Below are 24,501 nucleotides of genomic sequence, written 5' to 3' on the forward strand. Positions count from 1 at the left end.
TCCATTTTTTGCTATACACCCTCCATAAATAAAAAATTGTGGTAATGTTTTATTGTAAGGGTCCAGAGTTTTCTAACAATTTTCCTCATCATTTCTCCTAAAGTTTCTTGGAAAGAACTCTCTTATCTGTTACTTATTATAAGGGGAATAAAGAAAGTGGTCCACTATAAAAAAAATTCAATTATTTATCGGCCTAACCCAGAGTTTTTTAGTCACAGCAGCAGCTGGACGTGAATAAATGAGAAATTTGACGGCAAACAAAGTTTAACCAAGAATAAATGAATAATGAAATGATACTTACTTGGGTTTAAACGGAGCAGTTTGATCAATCAGTTTGTAATCAGAACCATACTGCATTGTTCTTTCCAGGATATTTCCTAGAAATGTATTGGGGAATTATTGGGAAAACAGGTCTATAAAATAAAGCATTGAAATATTTGATAGTTAAATGTTCTTCATGAGTGCAAAGCTGCCAGAGTGATGCTGAGGTTCTCGCTGATCTCTAGAGGAAAGACATTTTCTGGATGACATCAGCAGTAAAACGCTCCCTGTATGACTTCATGTCGAAGTAGAAGGGGATTTTCAGTCCCCCATGTTGAGAGCACCACCCTTTGTTCTTTGTTGCCTCGGTCAGGTGATAACCATCTCTGCTGTCCGGCTCAGCGGCAGCTCTGTGCCCTCTGCCCACCTGGAAACCCCACCCTCCCACTGCTGAATATAACACGCTGATGAAAGAGAAAGGTTTGACACGGCTATGACACACAAACTGCGAGAGTTCACAAAGAGCTGCTTTATTGTGCCTTTGATGTGAAACCTTTGGAGAAAATCCTGCGTGGATTTGCATCTTTTTTTATCCCGACGGATCCGGCTATAGATACACCACATGCGACTTTGATTATAAGACAAACAAAAAAGCATCATGCATTTGGGTAGAGCTTTTCTTCCATCTGCACACACTGATTTAATTAAGAGCCCCAAATATGATCTGAAGATTATGAGTCATGGCGATGACCTTCAACTAAACTGGTGAAAACGAACATCAATTCAACTCCATGTCAGGGCGAAAACCCAACATGACTCACAAGTGCATGCAGACAGATACAAGGCACCAAAAGCTCAATGATTAATGGCATAATCAAAAACAGATTACAGGAAGCACATACTGCTTTATAGGTATATATTTAATGCAGCTGTGTAGTGTAGGCAGCATTTACAAGCATCAAACACCAAGGTGACTTGCTTCTAGCTTTTCTTTATCATCTGAACACTGGGTATACAAATATTACTTGCCCCAACTCCTTAAGCTTCACTCACAATATTCAGTGACAGACAGCCCTCACTTAAAAGGAACATAAATTTTAATTGCAGTTGAGTAGTGCGTAGGCCTGCTCGTAATCACCACCGCATTGTTTGAGGATGCCTTCTAGGAAGTCTTTGTCGCAGTATGGGAAGCTGTTCATCAGTTTCATCAGGGCCCAGTCAAAGTCAGAGTCTGGAAAGCACACAGGAAAGAAATAATCCTCATAAAGCCCAGTTTATTCATTATTGTTCCCGCGAGGCTCCTGTTGAAAGAGAGTTCTTTGATTATCCTGACATAAAGTACAGCAAACTTTCTCTCAATCTTTTTGTGGAGGAGCTGTTTTGTTGAAATTTGGCACACATGATCTGCGAGGCAATCCCCTACAGGCTCTTTGCTCAGCTATATGAGAGAGAAATAAGGAATTCTAAAGTCTTCTAAAGCTCTTCTGTCTGACCACTTTGGCATCTCTTTCCTACAACTACCCACACCGCCTGGGACCGGACTCGTGGTTCTCCCTGCCACAGGCTGGTCCAGCTGTAAGGCCAGATGATCAGAAATGCAGGCCTGGGCAACAGTGAGGGGCAGATGAAAGGGCCGTCACACAACCAGGCAGGAGATTGGCTCGGGCAGGTAGTGACAGAACGGAAAGACCTGATCAGCACGTTGGTAAAATATAGACCGGGGCAGGCGGATGCAGCCTGACATGGATTGAGGATGTTGTGGGATTCCAACTGTGCCCGCAGCGGCAGTGCCAGGACTGAAGGTCTGAGATTTTTGGGGGTATTTTAGCCTTAACCTCGGACTGGTGAAATCGCCCTGCTGTGGCTGCTGTTTGGATGGGCAGTTAGATGGGACAAGAGATTTACTACCAGACAGAGAGTGGCCCATAAACTGCGCTATTTGACCTCTTTGACCCGTCAGCTACAGCAGAGGAGAGCTGTGGTGCTACTGTATGCCTGGCAGTCTGTGGTAACCCAATATCAGCTCATCAAGGCACAACTTGACATTTTGTGCTCTTTACCCAAGTCTGTCTCTGTAGCGCAAGATACATGCATGAATTTAATTATACTCTGTATCAGTTAGATGTCACTAAAGGCTAACCTTCCATCCAACGTCATCTGAAGATTTCAAGCTCCTTGTAACTACATGTGAACGAACTGATTCATTTCTACAATTAATCAATGAGCACAATTTTGTTGCATGTTTTATTTATGTATACATGCTCGCCAGTGAAAGTAAAAATAAAAGCCCACCCCCAAATTCACTCTCGTTTGTCCTTACACGTCACTGTATTTTCTTTCGGTGCTGTGTCTTTCAGATGCATGTTGCTTATGGTCTGTCACCTGGTCACTACCTTTTTATTCACACACCTAATGACTGACAGATCAGTTCTCCGTCGCGTGACTCAAACTCAACAAACTGCTGCCGAACACAGAATGGTCACAAACAGACACACACACAAAAATGCACTTCTTTTCCTGGTGGAATCAACTAAATCCTGAAAAGGCTTGTAAGCAGTCTGCATCGTGTGTGTGTGAAACATAAACTCCCGTTCCATCTGTGGTGCAATGATTGGCGAGTAGGCTACCTTATCCCTTGCTGTCGGACAACTGCCGTTGTGTGTGTGAGCTCAGCCAATACCTAAATGTCATTGGTAAAAGAAGTGAGAGGTGTGTTGCAGTAGAAGTGCATGTATTTTATCGCAATTGTACTCAAGCACGGGCAGCATGGTGGTGCAGTGGTTAGTACTGCTAACAGGAAGGAGATTACGGGTTCCAACCGGAGCCCTTTGTTAGCGTGGATTTTCTCCAACTTCCCCCCACAGTCCAAAGACACGGACTTGCCTTGTAGGTAGAAAGGTGTGAATGTGGCACGAATGATTGTCTGTCTCTGTAGCCATTTTGACACAAAGATTTGCGCTATAGAGCCGCTACAAAGTCACTTCTTTATGCCACCTTTGCATTTTAACATGCAAACAAATGACGGCGGCATCATGTTGCTGCCGTGTGTGATTTTAGACAGCATACTGGCATCACAGAATCAAAGGAGGCGTGACAGTTGTGACACTTAACAGCATCAGCCTTTAGTGTGACATATAACACACGCATTAGCAGTGCTTTATAAACAAAAAAAAAAGGCATAACATGACAGTAACATTCATCTACCATCTCTGTTCTGTAGCAGCTGATCTCGCCCTCTGCTTGGAGAGTAAGGAGCTCCCAGACCTCATTTCTTTCCCAATTTGCAGACATTTTCGGCTGCTATTCTTCTTTGAGTTAGCTGCTAACTGCTACAAGGTACTTTTTAAATCTCCCGCAGCAGGTCACACACATGACACGTTGTCAAAACGCTGCACCCATGCCGCCTATGATCCCGTTTGCTGTCTGTCCCTGCTGTCTGTTACTACCTCTGTTCCCGGCTCAGAGGTGAGACAACTCTGTTTCCCCACTTTGCGACTGTACCAGAGCAGAGCAGTGAGGCGGAAAATCGGTGTAAAATTCCCGCCTTGAGCAGGCAGTGTAAATGGAGCTAATGTGTCAGCCCTGTGATAGTCTGGTGTAGCGCGCCTCTGACCAAACGTCAGCTAGGATCAGCGCCAGCTCCCCTGCAACCCTGTGAAGGATGAGCAGTTACAGATAATTAATGGGTGTACTCAAACAAGAGTAAAAGTATCTAAGAAGTAGTGTGAAGTCTACTTTTAGAAGTCCAATTTATGTTAAAGAATACTCAAGTACATGTAAGAGAGTAAATGTAACGTGCTGCTACCCATCACTGGCAATAAATCACAGAAATGGTGAGTATCATTTCATATAGTCTGCACACATGTAGCAGCAGTAAATGCTTAAGTGCAGCAGGTATTGAACATGACGTTCTGTTTGTGTTCCTTGTCCTGTTGTGAGTGGCAGCTATTCACTGGTGTATGGCAACCAGTCAGGTATCAAACTCAGCATGTCAATCCAGACCATTTAAACAAGGGCGGGACTGCGCTCGTTTGGCTGCGGGCCGAGAGTCTGTCAGTCTGGCCTGGGTTCAGCGCTCCCGGAGAATTTTCCTCTCTGATTGACAGAAGCCTAATGACATACAGTGTGTGCTTGTGTCAGGCTTTCATGCCCATGTTCTCTTTGTCCTGTCTGCACACAACACACGTACATGTGTTTGATATATTGCTCAATCCATAGTAAGTAAAGGTTTGTGCCCAGAAAGAAGGGAAAATACTTTCTTACTCACGCTTAAAGACACACACACACGTTTCCCACAAACTACAAGTATCAGCATGATTTGAATGCCAGGAGCTACAGTATCACTACGTACCACGCATAACTTCCTGCCTACATACTTGAAGCACGTAAAGCCTTTGATTTAACGCAGACTAAACAGACAATCACAGTCCTTCTAAGAAAGGATGAGGTGGGCAACTCTTGTCACATGTCTGATTTTAGGTTTGGTTAACCAGTGTTGAGCCAGACTAAAAAAAGGCGTGAGAAACTGTAGAAAGACTCTCCGCTCAGCTCACCAGATTCTTCGGTCCAGCCCGAGTAGCTCTGTTCTGGGTCTGGGGTCAGGTGAGCCAGGGGGGGTTGTTGTCCAGTTTGATTGGACAGCTGGTGTCTAAAGGCTTCAGGTGCCAAAACTGGATTCTCTTCTCCCCGAAAACCTCCCTCCTGTGTCTCTTTCTCGCTGCCTCTGCCTTGACCCTCGAGCCTGTCCAGGAAGGCTAAGTTCACCCTGTCAAAATATAATGAATCAAAAAAAATGGTTCACATAAAACTAACTAACGCTGTACTTTATAACTTTACATGCTGTCAGGCTGTAACGGGCAGTGAGTGGGATGTGTTTGACAGCTTTTTAAACTTATATACCCACTAAAATATAGTGAGGTCAGTAAACTGCCTCTTAACATTCGGCGACCCGGCCAATCTAATTCCAAAAGGATGAACAAAACAAACGATTAATCTTGTTGAGTCGATTTTTCCTGCGTAGTGTGTATGCAGCTCTAATGTTTCTTTCCATTGAGCAGAGAGTCCTTCATCACTCTGATTTCTGCATAAAACAATTTATACATTTACATACCTCCGGTGTTCCAGCTGTTGGTCTCTCGCACTTTTCGACTCCTTCTGTCTCTGTTGAGTCTCCATTGCCTCACTCTGACAAAAAAACATTATTCAGAGTTAAAGGAAAACATTACTTATAAGATAATACGCCCTTAGAAACTGAGAAAGACAAATAATTTCTTATCAGTATGACTTGTAAAGGTTTTTATCAGAGGATAACCTGTAGTAAACGCATTACTGACCCACTGCACTATTAGAGCTGTGGTTTTAAATGGAAAGTGCAGCCTTCAGTGTAGCAGATAGGGCGTGCACTGTAGTCTCTGTGATCTTTGACGGTTGGGTCTTGATCTGTAAATGTGGCTGTCATTTAGTTCCCAACATATTTGTGGTCAAATTTATGGGTATACTTAGAGTAATATGACTGTTTACACTACATTTAATTGATTTTTATGCCTCTGCATCAGCGATAATTGTGGCCATGTTGTCCATCCCATTCTCAAGAACGCCTTGACTGAGTTTTTTAAATTTGGCACAAACATGCACTTGGACTCAATGATGAACTGATTAGATTTTATGACCCTGGTCTCACTCCGAAGTTGTCGAAGCTGGCGCTTGGGCAGTGACTTGCAGCGTCAGAAACCACAGAAAAAGGCATCCTTTAATGTTGGCATGGTACGCGGCTGATGGCCGTTATAGTTTGGCTGGTGGCGTCACGGGAAAACATGGCGGGACAAGGACGAAAGTTAAGGCAGCGAAAGTCCAACTGGGGCAGGCAGCAGCAGTGGCAGATAGGTCCAACAAACACCGACTTTCAACTGAGAGAGAGGTGTTTGTGTCCCGTAAGATTCTTAAGCCAAACCCTGTTCTTTTGTCCCAAACCCAACCACGTTTTTGTTGTTGAAGGAAAAATGTCAATTCGCAATGTTTTACTGACAAAGTGCTTTTATTTTGAAAGAGACTGTATGTAAACGTTAAATTTCCTGTGAAAACCGGTGTGAATTTTGAAAGAGGACAATGCATGTAACAGGCTGAAGTTGACATGGCATCCCAGAACGTCAACAACCAACACACGCAGGGTACCTTGGACGTCATATGTGGACGTGGAAAGTCCATGATGAAACGTCAATATGTGACGAGGTCGTAGTGAGGATGTGTTGGCTTTAATGGTCAAAGGTCAAGTTCACTTCGACCTCGTATGTCTATTCTTGTGAATGTGATGTCAAATTTGGCACAAACATCCACTTGGACTCAATGATGAACTTATTAGAATTTGGGGGTCAAAGGTCAAGGTCACTGTGACCTTACATCCATCTCATTCTTGTGAATGCAATATCTCACGATAGGGAGTTTCCTCAAATCTTGGCACAAACATCCACTTAGGAATAAACCAATTAAAGTTTGTTTCTTCACCCAACTTTGGTCCAGACTGAAATATCTCAACATCATCTGTGTGTGAGTGTGTAAATGTTTAACTGATGAGCAGGTGGCTCCTGGTATTGTAGCCTCAGCCACCAGTGTATGAATGTGTGAGTAAATGGTTGAATGTGATTTGTAGTGTAAAAACGCTTTGAGTGGTCAGAAGACTAGAAAGGTGCTACACACAAGTGTAAGTCGATTTTACCGCAGGGATCCACTGGATTTAAATGTGACACAATCCCTCTCTAGGTGTGGAAATTAAAACATGGCAACAGCATGTAGTAATACACAGCAGAGTGAACACATGCACTAAACATGAACATAGCAAAATGACAGCACATGCTGAGTAAAACATATACGAGGGAAATGTCAAGAGGATGACTGCATTAAGGATTCTGGCAACAAAGCTGCAGCACAGGCAGCTGAAAAATGTGCCAAATCTGAAGACATACAGAGATGAGTGCCAAAACGAGCACAGGAGGTAGGAGTTCAATGAGTTTGTTTCCTGTCTTGCGCAAAAACCAGTTCTGTATAATGTGTGCTGTTAGTTGTTGCTGGCACGAAGCAGCTTTCTAAGAAGTTTATAGTTTATAGTCAATATTGCGCAATGCGAATCTAATGGAGTGGTGCAGAGAGAAGTCCTGGGTTAGCATTTTTACTCTTCTTGTTCCCTTGTCTCAAAGTCAGTTTTCTTTTGAACAGGTTTTTGGTTAGACGCCTGAAATGAGGTCTGTGGTTAACACAAGCTTAAGAGACCATCACGTTTTGTTCTATGACATAAAATAGGTCAGTAAACACCTCACTGTGAATTTTGAAGCTTTTACATGTCTTTCTAACAAGAGGCTAAATGAGGCTACAGAACGTTATCACGGCAACACTTAGTGGTGGCGACGTTAAGGTCATGTGACTGTAGTGGAGTTCATTTATAGGCTTATATTAGCTTTTTACTTCTGGTGATTGAATTTACGCTTCAAAAAGTGTTCATTTAATCAGAGGGAACCGATAACGCACTCCTCCAGACTCAAGAAATAAATACTTATTAAAAGATGGGGCCCTGCCGTACTAACATAGTGAAGTGATCGAAATCAACCTACGTATTTTACAGTTTATATGTCTGTTTATCTCCCCTACCTGACTCACCTCTTGATGTATACATACACTCATGACACTGTACACACACACACACACACACACACACACAACTCCCTGACTTTTTTTCTTTAGTCTTTTTTGTCCAACATTCCTTTTCCCTAATTCATACCTTTTTGTTTTATCTCAAAATGTATACTTAAGCTGGGATGTGTTTGGTTTATTGTATTTTTTTTGTTGTTTGCCTGTAAGCTGCATTGGCACAGCTGTAAAAAAAAAAAAAAAAAAAAAAAAAAAAAAAAGATTGCATAAGTTTTAAAGGTGATCATTTGTGAGGATTATCTTGCTGAGCAAAACATAGAAGTATCTTAAACGTTTGTTTTCCACAAAGCTTATCTGAAATAATCCAAAATCCAGTGGGGAAAATCCCGTAAGCTTTGTGTTGATGGAAGCAGGACGATGTTAGAGAAGTATTTCACCGCTGGAGAGATGGTCTTTTCATAAAACTAAGCTGGGAGCAGGAAGATATGAGCAGGGATATCTAGGCACTGGGTAGCCTGAGGGCAGTTGATTTACACATACTGCCCACATTGCTATGATACAGAGCTGGATGAAACTTGGCGGACTGTCCCTTTAACTTTCTGGTTGGCCTTCAAATAAACATCATCCCTGCAGCTCTGTGTTGGCTGTGATTTCATACTGAAAAAAAAAGTCTATTTTCTTTTTCTTTTAAATATACATCCGGTACATACCATCTCTCACACGCTCACACACACACACACACACACACACACACACACACACACACACACACACACACACACACACACACACACACGCCTCCCTCCGTTTCACTCTCTGTTTTCCTGTCCGAGGGGAGCTAATGGCCGAGGGAAGTGGTTATTTAGGATGGCACGGGAGGAAGAAGGAACACACAGCCCACCTGTGTGAGCTCCCATCAAAGCTTAGCTTAAAATCTCCCACTCACACACACACACGCACACACATCACACATGTATACACACTGCACACACATGCCCACAAATAGAGGATATGAAGGGGAGATCAATCTGTCTCATGGAGCCATTGTAGAAAGAACAACAGATCCCAGGGTCCCAGCGAGAACCACATCAAGAAGTTTGACTTTTGCTGCTCCGCGGCCGCAAGCTTTCATCTGCTAATCTGTGACGTCTATCTGAGGGAGCTGCAGCCTGGGAGAGTCTGCAGAGGAGAGGAGAGGAGAGGAGAGGAGAGGAGAAAGGAAATGAGAGGACAGGAGGGGAATAAAAAAGGCAAAAAGAAGTGGAAAGGAAATGAAAGGAGAGAAAAGGACAGGACACGAGAAAGGACAAAACAATAGGAGAGAAGACGAGAGTTAAAGGAAACAAGAGGACAGAAAAGGAATGAAAAGAAAAGGTGAGAAGAAAAAAGGAAAGGACAGGAGAAAAGGATTGGAGAGAAAGAGACAATGGGATAAAAAATTAAGAAGAGAGGAGACGGAAGAATGAATGAAAATAAAAGGCAAGAAGAGATCTGGAAAGGAATATTAGCAGAAGAAGACAGGAGACGAGAGGAGAAATGAGAAATGGAAATGAGAGGACAGGGGAGGAATGAAAAGAAAAGGTAAGAAGAGAAGTGGAAAGGAAAATAAAAAAAATAAGGGGAAGAACAGGACAGGAGATGAGGTAGGAGAAAACAAGGGGAGAGGAAAGACAATGAGAGGACAGGAAAGGACAGGAGAGGAAAGGAAATACAGAAATTAATGACAAGGAAAAGCTGAGAAGAGGAGACAATGAGAGGAAAGGAGGGAAAAGGAGAGGAGACAGGAGGAGAGGAGAACACAGAGGTAAGATGAGACAGGACAAGAGAGGAGACAAGAAGACGGGAGATGGGAAAGAGATTTGAAGAAAGGAAGTAAGAGGACAGGAAATGTCTGAAAAAAGAAGTGGAAATGAAAAGAATGTTGGCAAGAAAAGGAAACGGAAGGAGAGAAGACAGGAGGTGAGACAGGACAAAACAAGGGGAGATGAGAATGGAAGAAAGGAAATAAGGGGACAGGAGAGGAAAGGAAGAGAGAAGGTGGGAAGAGAATTAGAAAGGAAAAGAAAGGAGAGAACATGACAGGAGATGAGACGGGACAAAACAAGGTCAGGGCAAAGGAAAGGAAATGAGAGGACACAAGGTGGGAAGAGAAGAGGTAAGGAAAAGAAAGGTGAGAAAACGAGGAGAGGAGAGGAGAGACTAGGTGAGAAGAAGGCAGGAGACGAGGTGGGAGAAAACAAGGGGAGAGGACAGGAAAGGAAATTAAAGAGTAAATGAATGAGAAGGAAGGAATGACTGAAAAGAGGAGAGGAATGCAGACATGAAAAGGAAAAGAAAGGAGGGAAAAGGACAGGAGAGGAGATGAGACCAAAAAAACAAGGGGAGACGAGGGGACAGGAGAGGAGGAGGAGGAGGAGGAGGAGGAGGAGGAGGAGGAGGAGGAGGAGGAGGAGGAGGAGGAGAAGACGTAAGAGGTGAGGAAACAAAGCGAGGAGTGAAATGAGGAGGCGGGAAGAGATGAGTCTTTGTTGCTGTCTGTAACCCTGGTATCATCCGGTGAACTGTGTGTGTGTGTGTGTGTGTCCCATCATAACACAGAGACTTCTTTATTACTGTAACTGACTGCTTTCTGTTTCTCTCGACACCAACGTTTGACCCGAGCTCTCTCTCCTCTCCTCTCTGTCTTACCCGGTGAAAGATTTGCGTCAGGTCTGTGTGAGAAAAAGACGGAGTGAGAGAAAAGAAATGCACAACAATGAGAAAAGCCCAGAAAGAAAACATTTCCTGCGTCCACTGAGGGAGCTGCGTGTGCACTTTTAACGGTGCTGTCAGTCACCACATAATCCGCTCACAGCAGAGTGCAGTGCGGAGTACAGCGTGCCCTCGGGCTGCTTCCTGCACACTCTCTGCTTCTTCTTCTTCTTCTCTGGTACAACATCAGTGAGAGCCGGGGCTGGGTGGAGGAGCGCAGACACTATTAGCACCGTGTCTGACTCTCTGACAGAAGCTGTCAACACTCTCCAATAAAAGTGTTTTCTGAGCTAAGAATAGCTGTGACCTCTTCACATTTATTGATTTTAAGATTTATGGCAGCAATTACAGAATTAAAAAGAATAGTTGATTAAGAGGAAAGTTATTCACAGTGAGGGCGAGAGGTTGCCCTCTTCCACTGATTGGCTGGTGAGGAGTTTGGGATTACTCCAGGTACTTTCACCAGCGCAGGTTATTCCACTCTATTCTGTCTGGTGCAGACTCCCCTCACAGTCTTGTCATGTTGTGTCTCTGTCTCTGCTCAGTGTGAACTCTGGGAAGTCCCTTGAACTCCGCCCTCCGCTCATTCCCTCCCAGGAAAACTAACAGGCGGAGAGGAAGAGGGGCTGAGAAAAGAGAAAAGGAAGCAGAGAAAACAAAAGAGAGTGAAAGGAGCAGACAGACAGACAACACAGAGAGGGAAAATCAGTGGCCTATTCCTCTGTGTATTTACACTTCCTTTTACTCGAGCGTGAGCTCGCCGTACCGCTGTGTGCCCCGGCTCTGACCAGGACATAATTGCAGGGGGATCTGGCTCCTCACCCCGCCCGGCCAACTGGGGATACCGCTTAATACCCGCGCTGCCCCGGACGATGAAACCTCCGCACTCCAGAGTATTTATTCAGAAAACAGCTTACAAAGGCAGATCTATTGGTGTGAATCACCACAGAGCTTCAGTCTCCGACCCCACAGCCACAGATATGAGGCTCGACACTGAACCCTGGGACCTATAGAGCAGGCGTGTGTGCATTCAGGCCCTGACCCACACTGATGCCGTGTGTACAAACAAAACACATGAAAGCACATACAAGTGCAAACACACACATTGTGCGGTTGCTGGCTTACCCTCGATGACGTGTGTGTGGCGCTGCTGGATGCCGGCGGACCCGATCTCTCAAACCTCTGCAGAAACTTCTCAGTCTTCCTGTAATAAATACAAACATTACATCGTCCGGATTTCAAAAACACAAACACGGAAACACAGACTAATAATAAGGTATGAAGGGGTTTTCGTTTACTCCGCAGGCCCGGGGTGCTGGCAGTCCCACAAGGTTGACCAAGTTTGTTTGTCCCTCCCTGACGCCACTCTCCTCTCCCCATTCACAAGCCTCTGATCTGCTGTCCCGCTCCATCTCCATAGTCCCGTTTCTAAATCTCTTCATTGTTTCTCCGGGTTCACACATTGGTCTGCCGTCTCCTGTTTTTGTTTCTCTTGTACGGAGGCCAGAGATGCTACTTGACAAGCCATTTCCCCCCGAACCGACCATGTATAATATTCCAATAACATCTTGACTGTCAGGGTAATTGATTTAAAGAGTCTGATGCTCTGTTGGAGAATACGGCATGGAAAGCTTGTGCAGACAGAAGACACTCTAAATCATTATTGTATATACATCCAATGCATTATCCAAAACCCTGCGGCCTCTTTAAAGGAGCAGTCCACTGAATTTACAAGTCAGAGTCAATACACTCGTCACGAGTGCTGATCATGTCCTCCGTGACTCTGGAGGAGCTTTGTAAAACATCAGTCAGGTATTCCAAACGTGTGTCACCTCATGCTGCCTGTTTTTGGCCAGAAATTTGCACTTGAACACACCGCAAAGACTACAGCCAACGACCAACTCACACGTACGTTCTGCGCCTGTGTGAGAGGAAATACACCACAGCACACCAGCAGACAGCGGGAGTCTGTATTCAAAAAGGGAAACCGCAAGACGGACAGGATGGATTCAAGTTGTTAGTCAGTCAGCACATTGATGGTGCAACCTGATGATGGTTACAAACTGTTTCTGCTAAACAGCTCAATGGCTAAAAAAATAATCTTACTGGTTTAACAAGTTTGTTTCGATCTCACACCCTCTTAACTGAAATTGTTTGCTGTCCTCACTTCCATTTCTCTGAACTGCCAATCAGAGGGATTCCTCTCACCAGTCGGCTCAGCAGAATCGTTCAAAAAGCAGCCAAACAAAACAAAAGGGACGCTCTTTCCACCCGATATGGACCAAAGGCCAAACGTCTGCTTGGTTTGTCAGGGCCTTTAGGATTTCTCATAAATAAACCCGTGTTAAAGACGAAGTGTGGAGTTGTCACCAGGTGGTCATTTGTCCGACTGACTCTTCCTCTACTCTCACCAGCAGGTTAGCACGTAGCTTTGAGTGAAATGTCTTTCTGGAAGGATCGCTTTGACCTTTGGTTCATGCCTTCATGTTCCCACAACTGTACTTTGTGTTTAGCGACTGTGGCTCAGGAGACAGAGCACTTGTCTAGCAGTCAGAAGGTCAGTGGTTAAGTCCCTGGTCCTTGCAGTCTACATACATACATCAAACTGTCCTTAGGCATGATACTGAACCCCAGATTGTCTCTGGTGGTCTGATGAGCAGGTGGCACCCTGTATGGTAGCTGTACGTGTGTGAACGGGTGAACACTTTGAGTGGTCGCTTGGACTAAAAACGCACTATATAAATGCAGCCCATTTACCATTTAGTCCTAATTAACTAGGGATGCACGATAATATCGGCACGTCATCAGTATCAACCAGTATCGGCTTTAAAATGAAATACCGGAATCAGCCAACATGCTTTTTCTTATTTTGCACAATGACTGAATATCACAGACACTGAAAGCATTCTGTTTCATGTCTCCATCTGCTGGTGGGCCGTCATGGTAAGAGTATGCATGTATAATATGATGTTAATTCCACTACAGAAGAAACTTGATGATCACTGAAAGTAGGTGGGAAAAAGTGGATATATCGAAATCAGTATATAGTCAGTCAAATAAGTTGTTACTTATCAAATATCGGCAAAAAATCCAATATCATGCATCCCCATAGTTAACACGTCAGCATGCCTGACTCACATCAGCACATTAGCTTTGTTCTTGTGAGCATGTTAGCCTGCTGATATTAGCATTTAGCTCAAAGCACATCCTTACACAGCAGCCAGCATGACTGTAGGACTCTTATGTTGCATTGCATACTTTTTCTTTTGACTTTAAGCACATACTGTTGCATGCTGTATGCACACAACACCTTGGAGATGAAAGAAAATTTTGCCAAGCTCACCAGAGATGGAGGTCAACCCAGAGAGCTCTGCTGCTGATATTTTGCCATGTATGTATGGAGTTTTGATTTTTAAGTAACACCTGCATTGTAACATGCAGTATTGTATTAACAACATTAAAATTACATCTGTCATTGTTATTTTCATAGTTACGTCCTTTTGTTGTTTGTTCATTTAAACAATTAGTACACCTATTGTTCAGCTGGTGATCAATCATTATTTAATGTGCTGTCATTCATCATTGTGGCTTCTGACAGCTTCTGTTTGTGGCTCAGCTGATGTGACATATCTTGCAGAGGATTGTGGGTCAGTATAGCCAGTACAGCATGCTGGCATGCATACCGCAAAATGCAGCTGCACGCACTAGAGCATCCTGGTACTTCTGACAAACTGCATTTGACACACTATGTATTGGGACAAACTAAATCTATCTGGCAGATTAAATAGTGTGGTCGTATGGGGATGCACAATATGTCTTGTTTATTCTGCCTCTTGCACATCACCCAGCTTCATGGAGGTGCACAGGCCCTGTCAGTGATTAATGATGATGTCTTCCCAGGAAATCCTTTTGTTACATCAGTATAAAACAGGCACTAAAGATGCCTACGAAATTGAAAAGGTAAACGGGGGCACCCAGAGGTGAGCCTCGTGTCACCTGTCTCGATGCTTCCCCTGATATCTACGACTGATAAGCTCTGCTTTTCCTTTTCCTGCCAACAGAAAACGCAGCTCACTAAAACTCCAGTGACAATTTTAGGTCAGCAGAGGATCAGACACTGGGCGCTTCCTTTGTAAGGGTCTGGAGATTGTGTCATCCGATGCCACATCAGTGACTAAGATGCATTGCAAAGCAAGAGAGAACACAACACGGCACACAAAACAACACAATACCGTAACCGCACGGTGACAGTTATGAGACCCGAGTTAACCTGATCCAGGGCTGACCTGACGTGATCCTGCCCAAACTGCTCCCTCCTCCTCTCATCCTCCTGTCGCCTCTTCTCCTCCCGGCGCTCAGCCTGCAATACATCACAGGCAGCAGTCACACCACAGCACGCAACTGGATGCAAGCACGCAGACCCCATACAAGCTTTTTCAACATACATGCAGCATGATATACAAGCAGAAATCTGATAGTTGGTGACATGGAAATCACGATAGCATTAGAATTGTAACATCATGTTAATGTGCAAGAAAACAGATGCTTGTGTGGAGTGTTTTCAGCGACATGCTAATTTGCAACACCTGTTCACATGATAAAAAGTTACAGATATTTGCATATGCTACATCAACATTACTTGAAGAGCTAGGGCAGTGTGACATAAAATATAAAGTTCAAGTTCATAATTTTATGAACATAAAAGTAACTTAAAGTCCAGTGTGTAAGAATTTATGGGGAGATATTGGCAGAAACCAAACACTGGCTCCGGACAGAGCCATTCACGTTTTCATGTCGGCCACCGTAGTTTACAGCCCCTCTGCGACAAGAGTGTCAGAGAAACACTTATTTTTTAATATGAAACTGTTTGATTCAGTGTTTTTACCAGTTTAAATCACCAGGTCTGTTTGTTTTGGAGACAAATAGACCTCTGTGGATACCTCAGCTCCTCCTGAACAATTAAAACTGAAGGAATTCTAATCAGGAGAAGTTTCAGCTGGTTGCAATCTGCACTGCTCACCGCTAGACGCCACTTAATCTCCCTTAATCTGACACACTGGACCTTTAAGAATGTGTTTTTAACCTACAGGAAGCATAACAGAAAACCATAAAACCAATCATTTCCAAGATAAGGCTGCATCAAATTTAATAAATCAAAAAAATGTCCGCAGGAAATATGTCAGAAGATGTGGGTTTTTTTTTTTTTTTACAATATTTATATTTACAATTTCATTCCCATTCATCATCTATTTTATTTTATGGTATATTTGATATTTTGAAAGATTATACATCCCATTTTCTTAATTCCATTGTCCTACAAAGAGATGGAAATCCCTTTAAGGCCCCTGTAATTTCAGTGCATTTGCTGTATTTTCATTTTAAGATTACATTCTGGCACCGCTGACGTGAGCTGCCCGATGATGTGGGCTGTTACAGTATGTATTTACTGTAAAGCAAAACAAAGGAGACTTGCTGAGTCCAGGAGCCGAGATGAGCTGTAGTGTTCTCCGTTTTTGTGGTTTTGAACACTTAATAATTTTCCACCCGGCATTCATCTGCCTCTGCATCCCTAACTCATGACCCAGAGGCGTGTTTTTGCCAGCGTCTTGTTAGGTCACGTCTATAGACTAAGAAGAGGCTGCCTCGCATGCATGTGTTTATTTGCTGGATTACCAGTACATTCCTATGGCCTCATAGAGGTCATGGCGCAACAGGAAAAGGTCTGTGGAACACCACTCTGGCCCTCAGCATTAATCACCCGTCCACATAACTGCAGCAGTCCATTAACCGCTATTAGACCATAAGTAGGGCCAGACATGTCTGAGAGCAGAGTGAGGAGCTGTCTTTGGTTTGCTGGAAGCCCATGAGACCATTAATCAGGTGGTTGTCATGGCTTTAATGGCGGGTGTGTGAGGGAGGACTCGCTCTGACACACACAGGTGGATGCTTGTCTCTACTGACATCTAGAGGCCAGAAATTATATTGTCTCACTGAGGGAGGACAAACAAGTGCCATGCAGTGGATGGGAGACACCCCACAGTGCACAGACCACATTAAAACAGTTGGTGGTGGACGTAAAACTGTGGAATTATCTACACAATGGTTTAAAAGGTTGTCTAGATGTTTTTCAGTTCAAGAAGATGTCTACAGAAAGAACAACTCGACTGCATGATGCTGTCGTGTGGAAGCTGTTCCCTTGTTGAGGGGGACATTGTGTTTGGCTCTCGATTCTTCTCTGTTTGTTTATTTATTTCTCTTTCTGAAGTTACTGTAAGTATTGTTATTAATTGTAACAGACTATTTATTTCTTCTGATCATTTGTGTTTTGAGAGAGGGGCAGGTAATATTAAAGTGCTTTCTTCCTGCTCATTTCCGGTCATGAATATGTATTAGAGTTGTTTTGATCGTGACTTTGAGTGCTGCGCATGGACATGAGAAGAACAAATTAAAAAATAAAGTTTCACACCTTCTTAACACTACCAAAATAACCGGCAGATGCATTTTTTGGAGTCTGTTTGCACCAACATTCAACAATCACAAATACCCATCACAGAGAGGAGGCAGAGATACGACGTTTTCTATTGAACTCACTCTCCATAACGAAGCCACAAGACGTGCTATATTCTGAGTTAGTGGTGCAAATTTTCTCCTGGAAAAACACCAACCATTACAACTTCTATTGCTCTTTCCACCTACACTTCCACACCATGGCTGAGTGAAGTACATTCCTGACAATAAACTCCAAAAAGCACTCTGGGAAATAAGGAAATCACTGTGCTGACTGAAATATGAACAGATTAGAGCCGAAGCTTCATTTCAAAGTAACTCCCCAAAGCGTGCTCAGTATATATAATGTATATAATGGCTGATTTTCCTCTGATCGTAATAATTTCATCTGTAATTGAAATATAAATAAAAGGGGTAGTGAGTGATATATGGCAGTTTTAATGCTAAATTACACAAAGCTTTTACTAAAAGCCAAAGTACATATTCTTGTCATTTTAATCTTGGTCTCACCATCTCCCTCTGTTTATCTTTCTTCCTCTGGTTCTCCTCCTCCTCTTCTTGTCTCCTCTTTTTGTCCAACTCCTCCTTTTTCAGCTAGAAACAACAGGTCACATTAAATGTTTATTTCTGATTCATCCATCACACAAAGGAAAAGCACACGGTGACACTCAGAAACCTATTTCTTGCATTAAAATATATCTAAAGGTGCATAAAAATTGAATGGATGAACATGATGTGTGGTTGCAACAGTAAATGTGTGATTGAGTACCTTCTTCTGGATTTTGGAGCAGCGTAAGTCTGTAAACTGCCTCGCTCTGGCTTCAGCCTCTGTGACATTCCCACCTTGATTAATCAAACAGCATATGACACCGTATCAGTCAGTCAGTAAGTGTGTAAGTACAACAAAGCAGAAATAATGTGACACAAACTGTTGACGATTTGCATTGGGTGCTCAGAGGTGAATGTGGCAGTAAGGATGTTTTGTCCCCAGATAAACTGGCCCGATTCCAGCTGCCAACACTGCCATTACTGGACGACCTTAAAAAATGTCATGGCCCACTGTCAGCCAAAACCAATACGCTGGAAGAAATAAATCAGGTCGCGCCCGTATGCCCAATTTGACTAAGACTTAGGATAAATGATTCCCTAGAATTACGCCAAATAAACCGGCCCTATTCCAGCTGCCGACACTGCCATCACTGGGCCATTATCAAAAATGACCTGGCCCAGCACTGGCCCAAAGTCAGCATGCTGGAAGAAATAAGTTGGGCCACATCTGGTTGCCCAACTCGGTTAAGAATAAATGACGCCCCAGAATCAGGCCAGATAAACTGGCCCCATTTCCGGCTGCCGACACTGCCATCACTGCACCTCGTTAAAAAATGACCTGGCCCAGCATCGGCTCAAAATCGGCAGGCTGGATGAAATAACTCAGGCCCTTCCAGTTGCCCGACTTGGGTGAGACCTGGGATGAATGACATCCCAAATTCAGGCCAAATAAACCGGCCCTATTTCCAGCTGTTGACACTGTCGTCACTGGTCCTCCTGGAGAAATGACCTGGCCCAGCTGTGGCCCAAAACCACCACCCTGGATGAAATAAGTCGGTTGCCAGACTCCGGTGAGACTCAGGATAAATGAAGCCCCAGAATCAGTTTAAATAAACTGACCTGATTCCCAGCTGCCGACACTTCCATTAAAAATCAAAAATGACCTGGCCCAGGGTTGGCCCAAAATCAACAAGTCGGGCTGCATCTGTATGCCCGCCTTGGCTAAGACTCAGGATAAATGACACCCCAGAATCAGGCTGGATACACTTGCCCAATTCCAGCTGCCAACACTGCCATCACTGGTCCGCCTTAAAAAAGACTAAGTTGGCCCAAAACAACCTGCTGAATGAAATAAGTCGAGCCACATCCAGTTGCTCAACTCGGGTGTGACTTGGGATGAATGAGGCCCCAGAATCAGGCCAAATAAACTGGCCTGATATCAAACTGCTGACACCGCTGTCATTGGGCCGCCTTAGAAAACCAAACCCAATAGAATAAATTAGTCAGGCCGTGTCCGTATACCTGACTCGACTAAAACTCAGGATAAATGACGTCCCAGAATCAGACCAAATAAACCGGCCCTATTCCAGCAGCTGACACTGCCATCACTGGGCCGTTATCAAAAATGACCTGGCCAAATATGAAATAAGTTGGGCCATATCGGTTTGCCCAGTCGGGCAAGCCAACATGGCCCGACCTCGGGCCAGATATAATGGCCCAATTCTGGCTGCCAACACTGCCATCGCTGCGCCATTAAATAATGACCTGGCCCAGCATCAGGCCAAAATCAACATGCTGGAGGAAATAAGTCAGGCTGCATCTGTATGCCCGACTTGGCTAAGACTCCGAATAAATGACACCCCAGAATCAGGCTGAATAAACCGGCTCAATTCTGGCTGCTGACACTGCTGTGACTGTGGTGTGTTGGCTTACCCAGCGTCTCTGGTGTCAGGTGCACGGCGGTGGGTCTGTTCGCCTCTTTCCATTTCTGAAAAGTCTCCTCACCTTTCTGAGCAACTGCAGCAACACAAACATTCATTACTTGGGAAATAAAGTTCAGCAAAACCTAAATAATATAACAATACAGGTAGTATATTCGAAAGCAGTATAGTCAGCCTACTCATTTGGGTCTCTCGTCGGCGAGCTTCCTTTGGTGGGATGATGTGGTATCCACTGGAGCTGAGGACGGAGACAGAAAGTGCTTGTTAGTGATTTAACAGAGTAAACTACTTCAAATGAGTATCAAAACTGTCAAAAGTTAAAATGCCTGGATTATATTTGTTGTCTTGTATTTCTTAATCAGATGTTTATTTGGAGCAGGTCTTCATCTACAGAGCTTGCCATGTTGCACTGCCATGTTTCTACAGTAGCTCAGAACGGACAAACCAAACACTGACTCTATATAGAGACATTCAAGTTTTTTTGCATCGGCCACTGATGTTAGCAGCCTCTCCGCGATGAGAGGTCAGAAAAACACTTTTTGAATGTGAAACTGTTTTATTCAGTGTTTTTCCGGTTCAAATGACCAAATGCTGAAGGAATACTAACTGGGAGAAGTTTCAGCTGGTTGCAGTCTGCAGTCCTCACCTCTAGACGCCACCAAAGCTCCCTAACTTTTATACACTGTTCTTTTAAGGCAACATCTTTTTGGTTCCTGATGGCAGGGTTTTTTTCTGCTCAGGTCATTGTTATGACGTGTTTCTTTTAAGATTAAGAATTTATTTACCTATCCGTAAAATCAACACCTTGTGCAGCCAAAACATTAAAACGCTGCTTTCATGGATCAAAAATAATCCAAGTATAATGCTGCATTCAACTGAAATCAGACTCTGAACATAAGTTGTTTAAGCAGCTGTTGTTTATCATGACAAGTATCGTAAACAACAATATCCTCACGTTATTATTGTTGCTTTAATGTCACAAGTAATGTTGCATTTTTCGATTTCTAATTTATAGTCCAGTTCCTTGTGTATTTTTGTTCAAAGTTTTTGGGGAGTTGATAAACTAGATTTTTGGAATCGTTAGAACATGCTGAATATGAAAATTAATGTCTGGCTGCAATGTGTGTGTTTATGGCATCCTGGATGGTTCTGTCAATCCATGGTCTTTGGTTGTGGAATGATTTAAAGAGGCAACAGACAGGATTCGGTTTTTTTTTAGCTTGGCGCCACCTAGCGTCAGTGGTGTTGCGTCGCACTGTCGCAACAACCAAATTGAGCGTGGGGATCAGAGATAATCAATAAAACGTAGGCTGTAAAGCCACCAGTATACCTCTAGGTATATGTAGAATGAGAAGGTGTGTGGACACTCTACTAAATAAATGAGTAAAGAGACCGAGCAACAATTATCAGATTTATCTGAAGAAAAAACAAATAGTAATGCAAATAATTATAGCAGAATGCACAGTACCAGTACAAACAACTCACAGTAAATGATACCAATATGTACAGTATCAGTACAAACAACAGTAGACACAGTGGAATTATACCAATATGCACATGTAAACAGTCCCCATTCTAGAATAAACACTACCATATGGAAACCATGCGGCCGGTTGGAGCTCAAATTGAACGGGAAACAAAGTCCAGTGTTCACTTAGCTGGGCGTAACTTAGCTGGGCGTAACTTAGCTGGGCGTAACTTAGCTGGGCGATGTCCGTGGATAGCTGCCTCCGTGAGAAGAGAACAGAAGGAAGGGAGGGGGGTATCACTGTCAGAGGGCTGCCGTAGAATGGCAACCAGGATGTCAGCCTACCAACACTCGCTACCCGCTCCCTGGTTGCGGCGATTTGCGATGCTGGCCAGCTAGGAATGAACTAGCAGCCAGTACAGTACAGTCCTCTCTGGTCTAGCTAACATTTAGCCGTGTTACTTACTGATCCATTAGAAAGAAAGCTAGCTGGACATGGGTTTTGAAGCCTCTTTGGTCACGGAGCTCCCTCCATCTCTTGAACGCCTGACTGAGGTTTACTCTTGTTTTTCCTCTTCTTTTATCACTCTCCTTTTTGCTCTTCTTTGCCTCCTCACACAGAGGAGCTCCTTTTCTTTTGCTAGGCCGTTTTTCACTTGTCTCCAAACTTTGTCCGTCTGCCATTGTGCTCGTGACTCAACTATCTCATGCCCAACTCCTCATAAGGACCAGCTCCAGTCCCTGATTGGCTGACCGACCAATTTCACAATTCATGACGCGTTTCCTGCCGTAAAGCAGATTTTTTTCCACGAAATTTTGCCACCGGTGGCAGAAGCTTATTGCAAAGATTGCAAAGCCACTAAGTAACCTATGTAAACGCTGATAGTCTGATTTTACTGTGGCCACTACTCTGTGCAACCCACATTATTTTCATAATGATATATTTAGGAAAAGATGCTATCTGTTGCCTCTTTAACTGTAGTTTTGGGTGCAGTTGCTTCTGCTGTTTCACAAATGAAATCCACCACAGACTGAATTCACTGGTGACATCGATGGAGATGTCCTGGAACGCCCTCTGTGCTCTGACTGACTCCATCTCTCACATCACTGGGGGATGTGCTGAAGTATGTTTACATATCTCAACCTCAACAAGACAGCCGCATGGTCGCTCCTCCTGTACACAGGCAGTGCTGCTCTGCAATCACCTCTGAATGGTGTAGAGCAGTGATCCAGGGTGTTTATTCTCCTTGTAGCGCAGGGCGAGCAGGAACAGGACAGCACCTCATATTCATGTTGTCATACCAGTCCTTATTTACCGTTAAGCACACACCTCCTCCCTTCCTCTCGCCAGAGTCTGGAACTGAACTGACGACTGTTTAATAACTTATTGTGTTTAACATTAGATTGGTATCAGCCAGTGGTTAACACTAGCCACACAGGTAATCTTTGCTGTTGTTTTACTAAAGCCAGTTGCTAACGCTACCTAGCTAGTTGCCAAGTGTAGTAATAAGAGGTACAGTAACAAAAATACAGCGATTATTTGCCTCATACAACACACATTATAGGCAGGCGCAACACCAGATTCAATTCTTAATGACAGGAAATGGCCCCATTTGTTTCTTTGGCTTGAAAACTGTGTAATTAACTTATAAACTCAGAACCCATTTGATGTATCATTAGGGACCCAGCTAAAAACAGGTTATGTGTGGTCGCCATTCTAAAAGTCCAAGATGGCCACCACAGAGACTTTGAAAAAATGGAAACATTGGTTTGGGGGTTTGTCAGACTCCAAACTTTCCAAAAATGTAGGCTATAGATTATAAACTCAGAGTATTCAGATTATTATTGTTCTTGTAGCCTCTAATTATTAAAATGAGTCCTGTGTTTTCCTTTTTTTTTTGTTCCGTTCATTAACACAGCCAAAACAAACGTCTTAAGTCAAAGAGTACACTTAGTTGTGGTTTTTCCTTTTGTTTCATTTAAGTAACGCTTGTAGCCCTGCGTCACACAAGTTCCTGGGATTTCCGGGAAACAGTGAACGCACCGTTTCCCTCTCAAATCGCATGAAACGAAAGTGAAAGTTATCAGCTGTAGATTGAAATGATAAACAAATGTATGTTTTCACCATAGACATTTCTGCGGTTTATACTAATGACATATTACATGAACTATTAAGCTCTGGGCAGGTAATATCCTGTGGTGTGTTTAGTGTGTCACTATAAAGTAACACGACATGTCTGTGCCCAAATATCATGTCAGTCTTTTCTTATTTTAATAAAACTGTAACTGTTACTCACTACTGAGGCTGCCGGGGTGTCGCTTGTGGAGTCCGGCTGTCAGGTGCCTCTCTGAGGGGGTCCTCAGGTGTGGGAGCACGTCCAGGTGTAGCTGATGTGTCTCTGAGTTTCACAGAGTCCCTGCTGGAGTCGAGCTGGTGTCTGGTGTCTCTCTGGTTGTGATAAGGATCCATTATTCTCACAGTGTCCGGCTCAGAGGTGATGACGGACTGACACAAGTTGAGCTGTAACTCAGAGTCCTGTTGTTCTATTCTTAGTGCACTGATGATCAGCTGTTTATTTACTGAGCAGAGTGGGAGGGCTTTAATGCAACAGCACCATCTGCTGGAGAGACACCAGATGGTGCTGTTGCATTAAAGGTCTAATCTGTCATTTAAGAAGAAGAAGAAGATATACTTTATTAAACCCCCTGTTGTCACACACACATGTACAAACAGGACCTACACTTGCATTAATGGAGAGACATCGGGGCAAGAGGGCTGCTCAAGGAGCCCTGAGCAGTTGGGGGTTTGGTGCCTTGCTTAAAGCACCTTGGCAGTGCCCAGGAGGCGAACTGGCACCTCTCCAGCTACCAGTCCACGCTCCATACTTGGTCCAAACAGGGACTTGAACCCAACAGTTCCCAAGTCAAGTCCCTGAGCTACTGCCACCCACAAAAATGAGATGGAGCAGTGGTTCTCAACCAGGGGTCAGGGGACCCCCAGGGGTCCTTTGGGGAGATTCGGGGGCCCCCAGAAAAATGGGAATGGATATAGTCGCTATTTAATTTACTGTAGAATTAATCATAACAGTAACCCTTTTTAAATGGGAGCTGTGCAAATTTGCAGGAAAGCCCAATCAGTCTTTTTTCAGCATTGGCAGTATAAATACAAAATCGGGGAGTGCAGCAAAATGCCGCCTTTTTCGGGGCAATGGGGGGCGTGAGCAAGTAACAAAACGTGTAGCTCACATTGACACTAAAAAAATAAAGTTTAGCACTGTAGCTTTTGGGAGAGACTTGTTAATGTATACTGATATTTTTGGACTGTCTTAGACCATAGGATTGACATGGATGAATTTAGAAAATGGCCATAGTTCCCCTTTAATAATA

The 24,501-nt window shown here is 43.7% G+C and overlaps 1 protein-coding gene across 1 annotated transcript; it reads right to left on the minus strand.

The window, feature by feature from the left end:
* Positions 1-1,163: 1,163 nt before the first annotated feature.
* On the minus strand, positions 1,164-23,690 carry epsti1 (epithelial stromal interaction 1). Its single transcript, XM_033618320.2, has 10 exons — positions 23,412-23,690; positions 19,826-19,884; positions 19,639-19,722; positions 17,927-18,000; positions 17,668-17,751; positions 14,937-15,010; positions 11,776-11,854; positions 5,372-5,445; positions 4,815-5,026; positions 1,164-1,492 (listed from the first exon to the last, which is right to left on the minus strand). Exons 1-10 carry the CDS (start codon positions 23,582-23,584, stop codon positions 1,359-1,361), a joined length of 1,047 nt encoding a protein of 348 aa, XP_033474211.2. The 5' UTR covers positions 23,585-23,690; the 3' UTR covers positions 1,164-1,358.
* Between the last annotated feature and the right edge of the window lie 811 nt (positions 23,691-24,501).

The sequence above is a fragment of the Epinephelus lanceolatus genome, chromosome 14 (genome assembly GCF_041903045.1).
Source record: "Epinephelus lanceolatus isolate andai-2023 chromosome 14, ASM4190304v1, whole genome shotgun sequence".
Lineage (NCBI taxonomy): Eukaryota > Metazoa > Chordata > Actinopteri > Perciformes > Serranidae > Epinephelus > Epinephelus lanceolatus.

Bases quoted from the DNA above. Each gene is read 5' to 3' on its own strand.
- epsti1 (XM_033618320.2), bottom strand. From the start codon at position 23,584: ATGGATCCTTATCACAACCAGAGAGACACCAGACACCAGCTCGACTCC. The intron at 17,752-17,926 runs GTACTCAATCAC...TGTTGTTTCTAG, and splicing joins GCTCCAAAATCCAGAAGAAG to CTGAAAAAGGAGGAGTTGGA. The intron at 5,446-11,775 runs GTAAGCCAGCAA...TTTTTTTGTCAG, and splicing joins CCACACACACGTCATCGAGG to AGTGAGGCAATGGAGACTCA.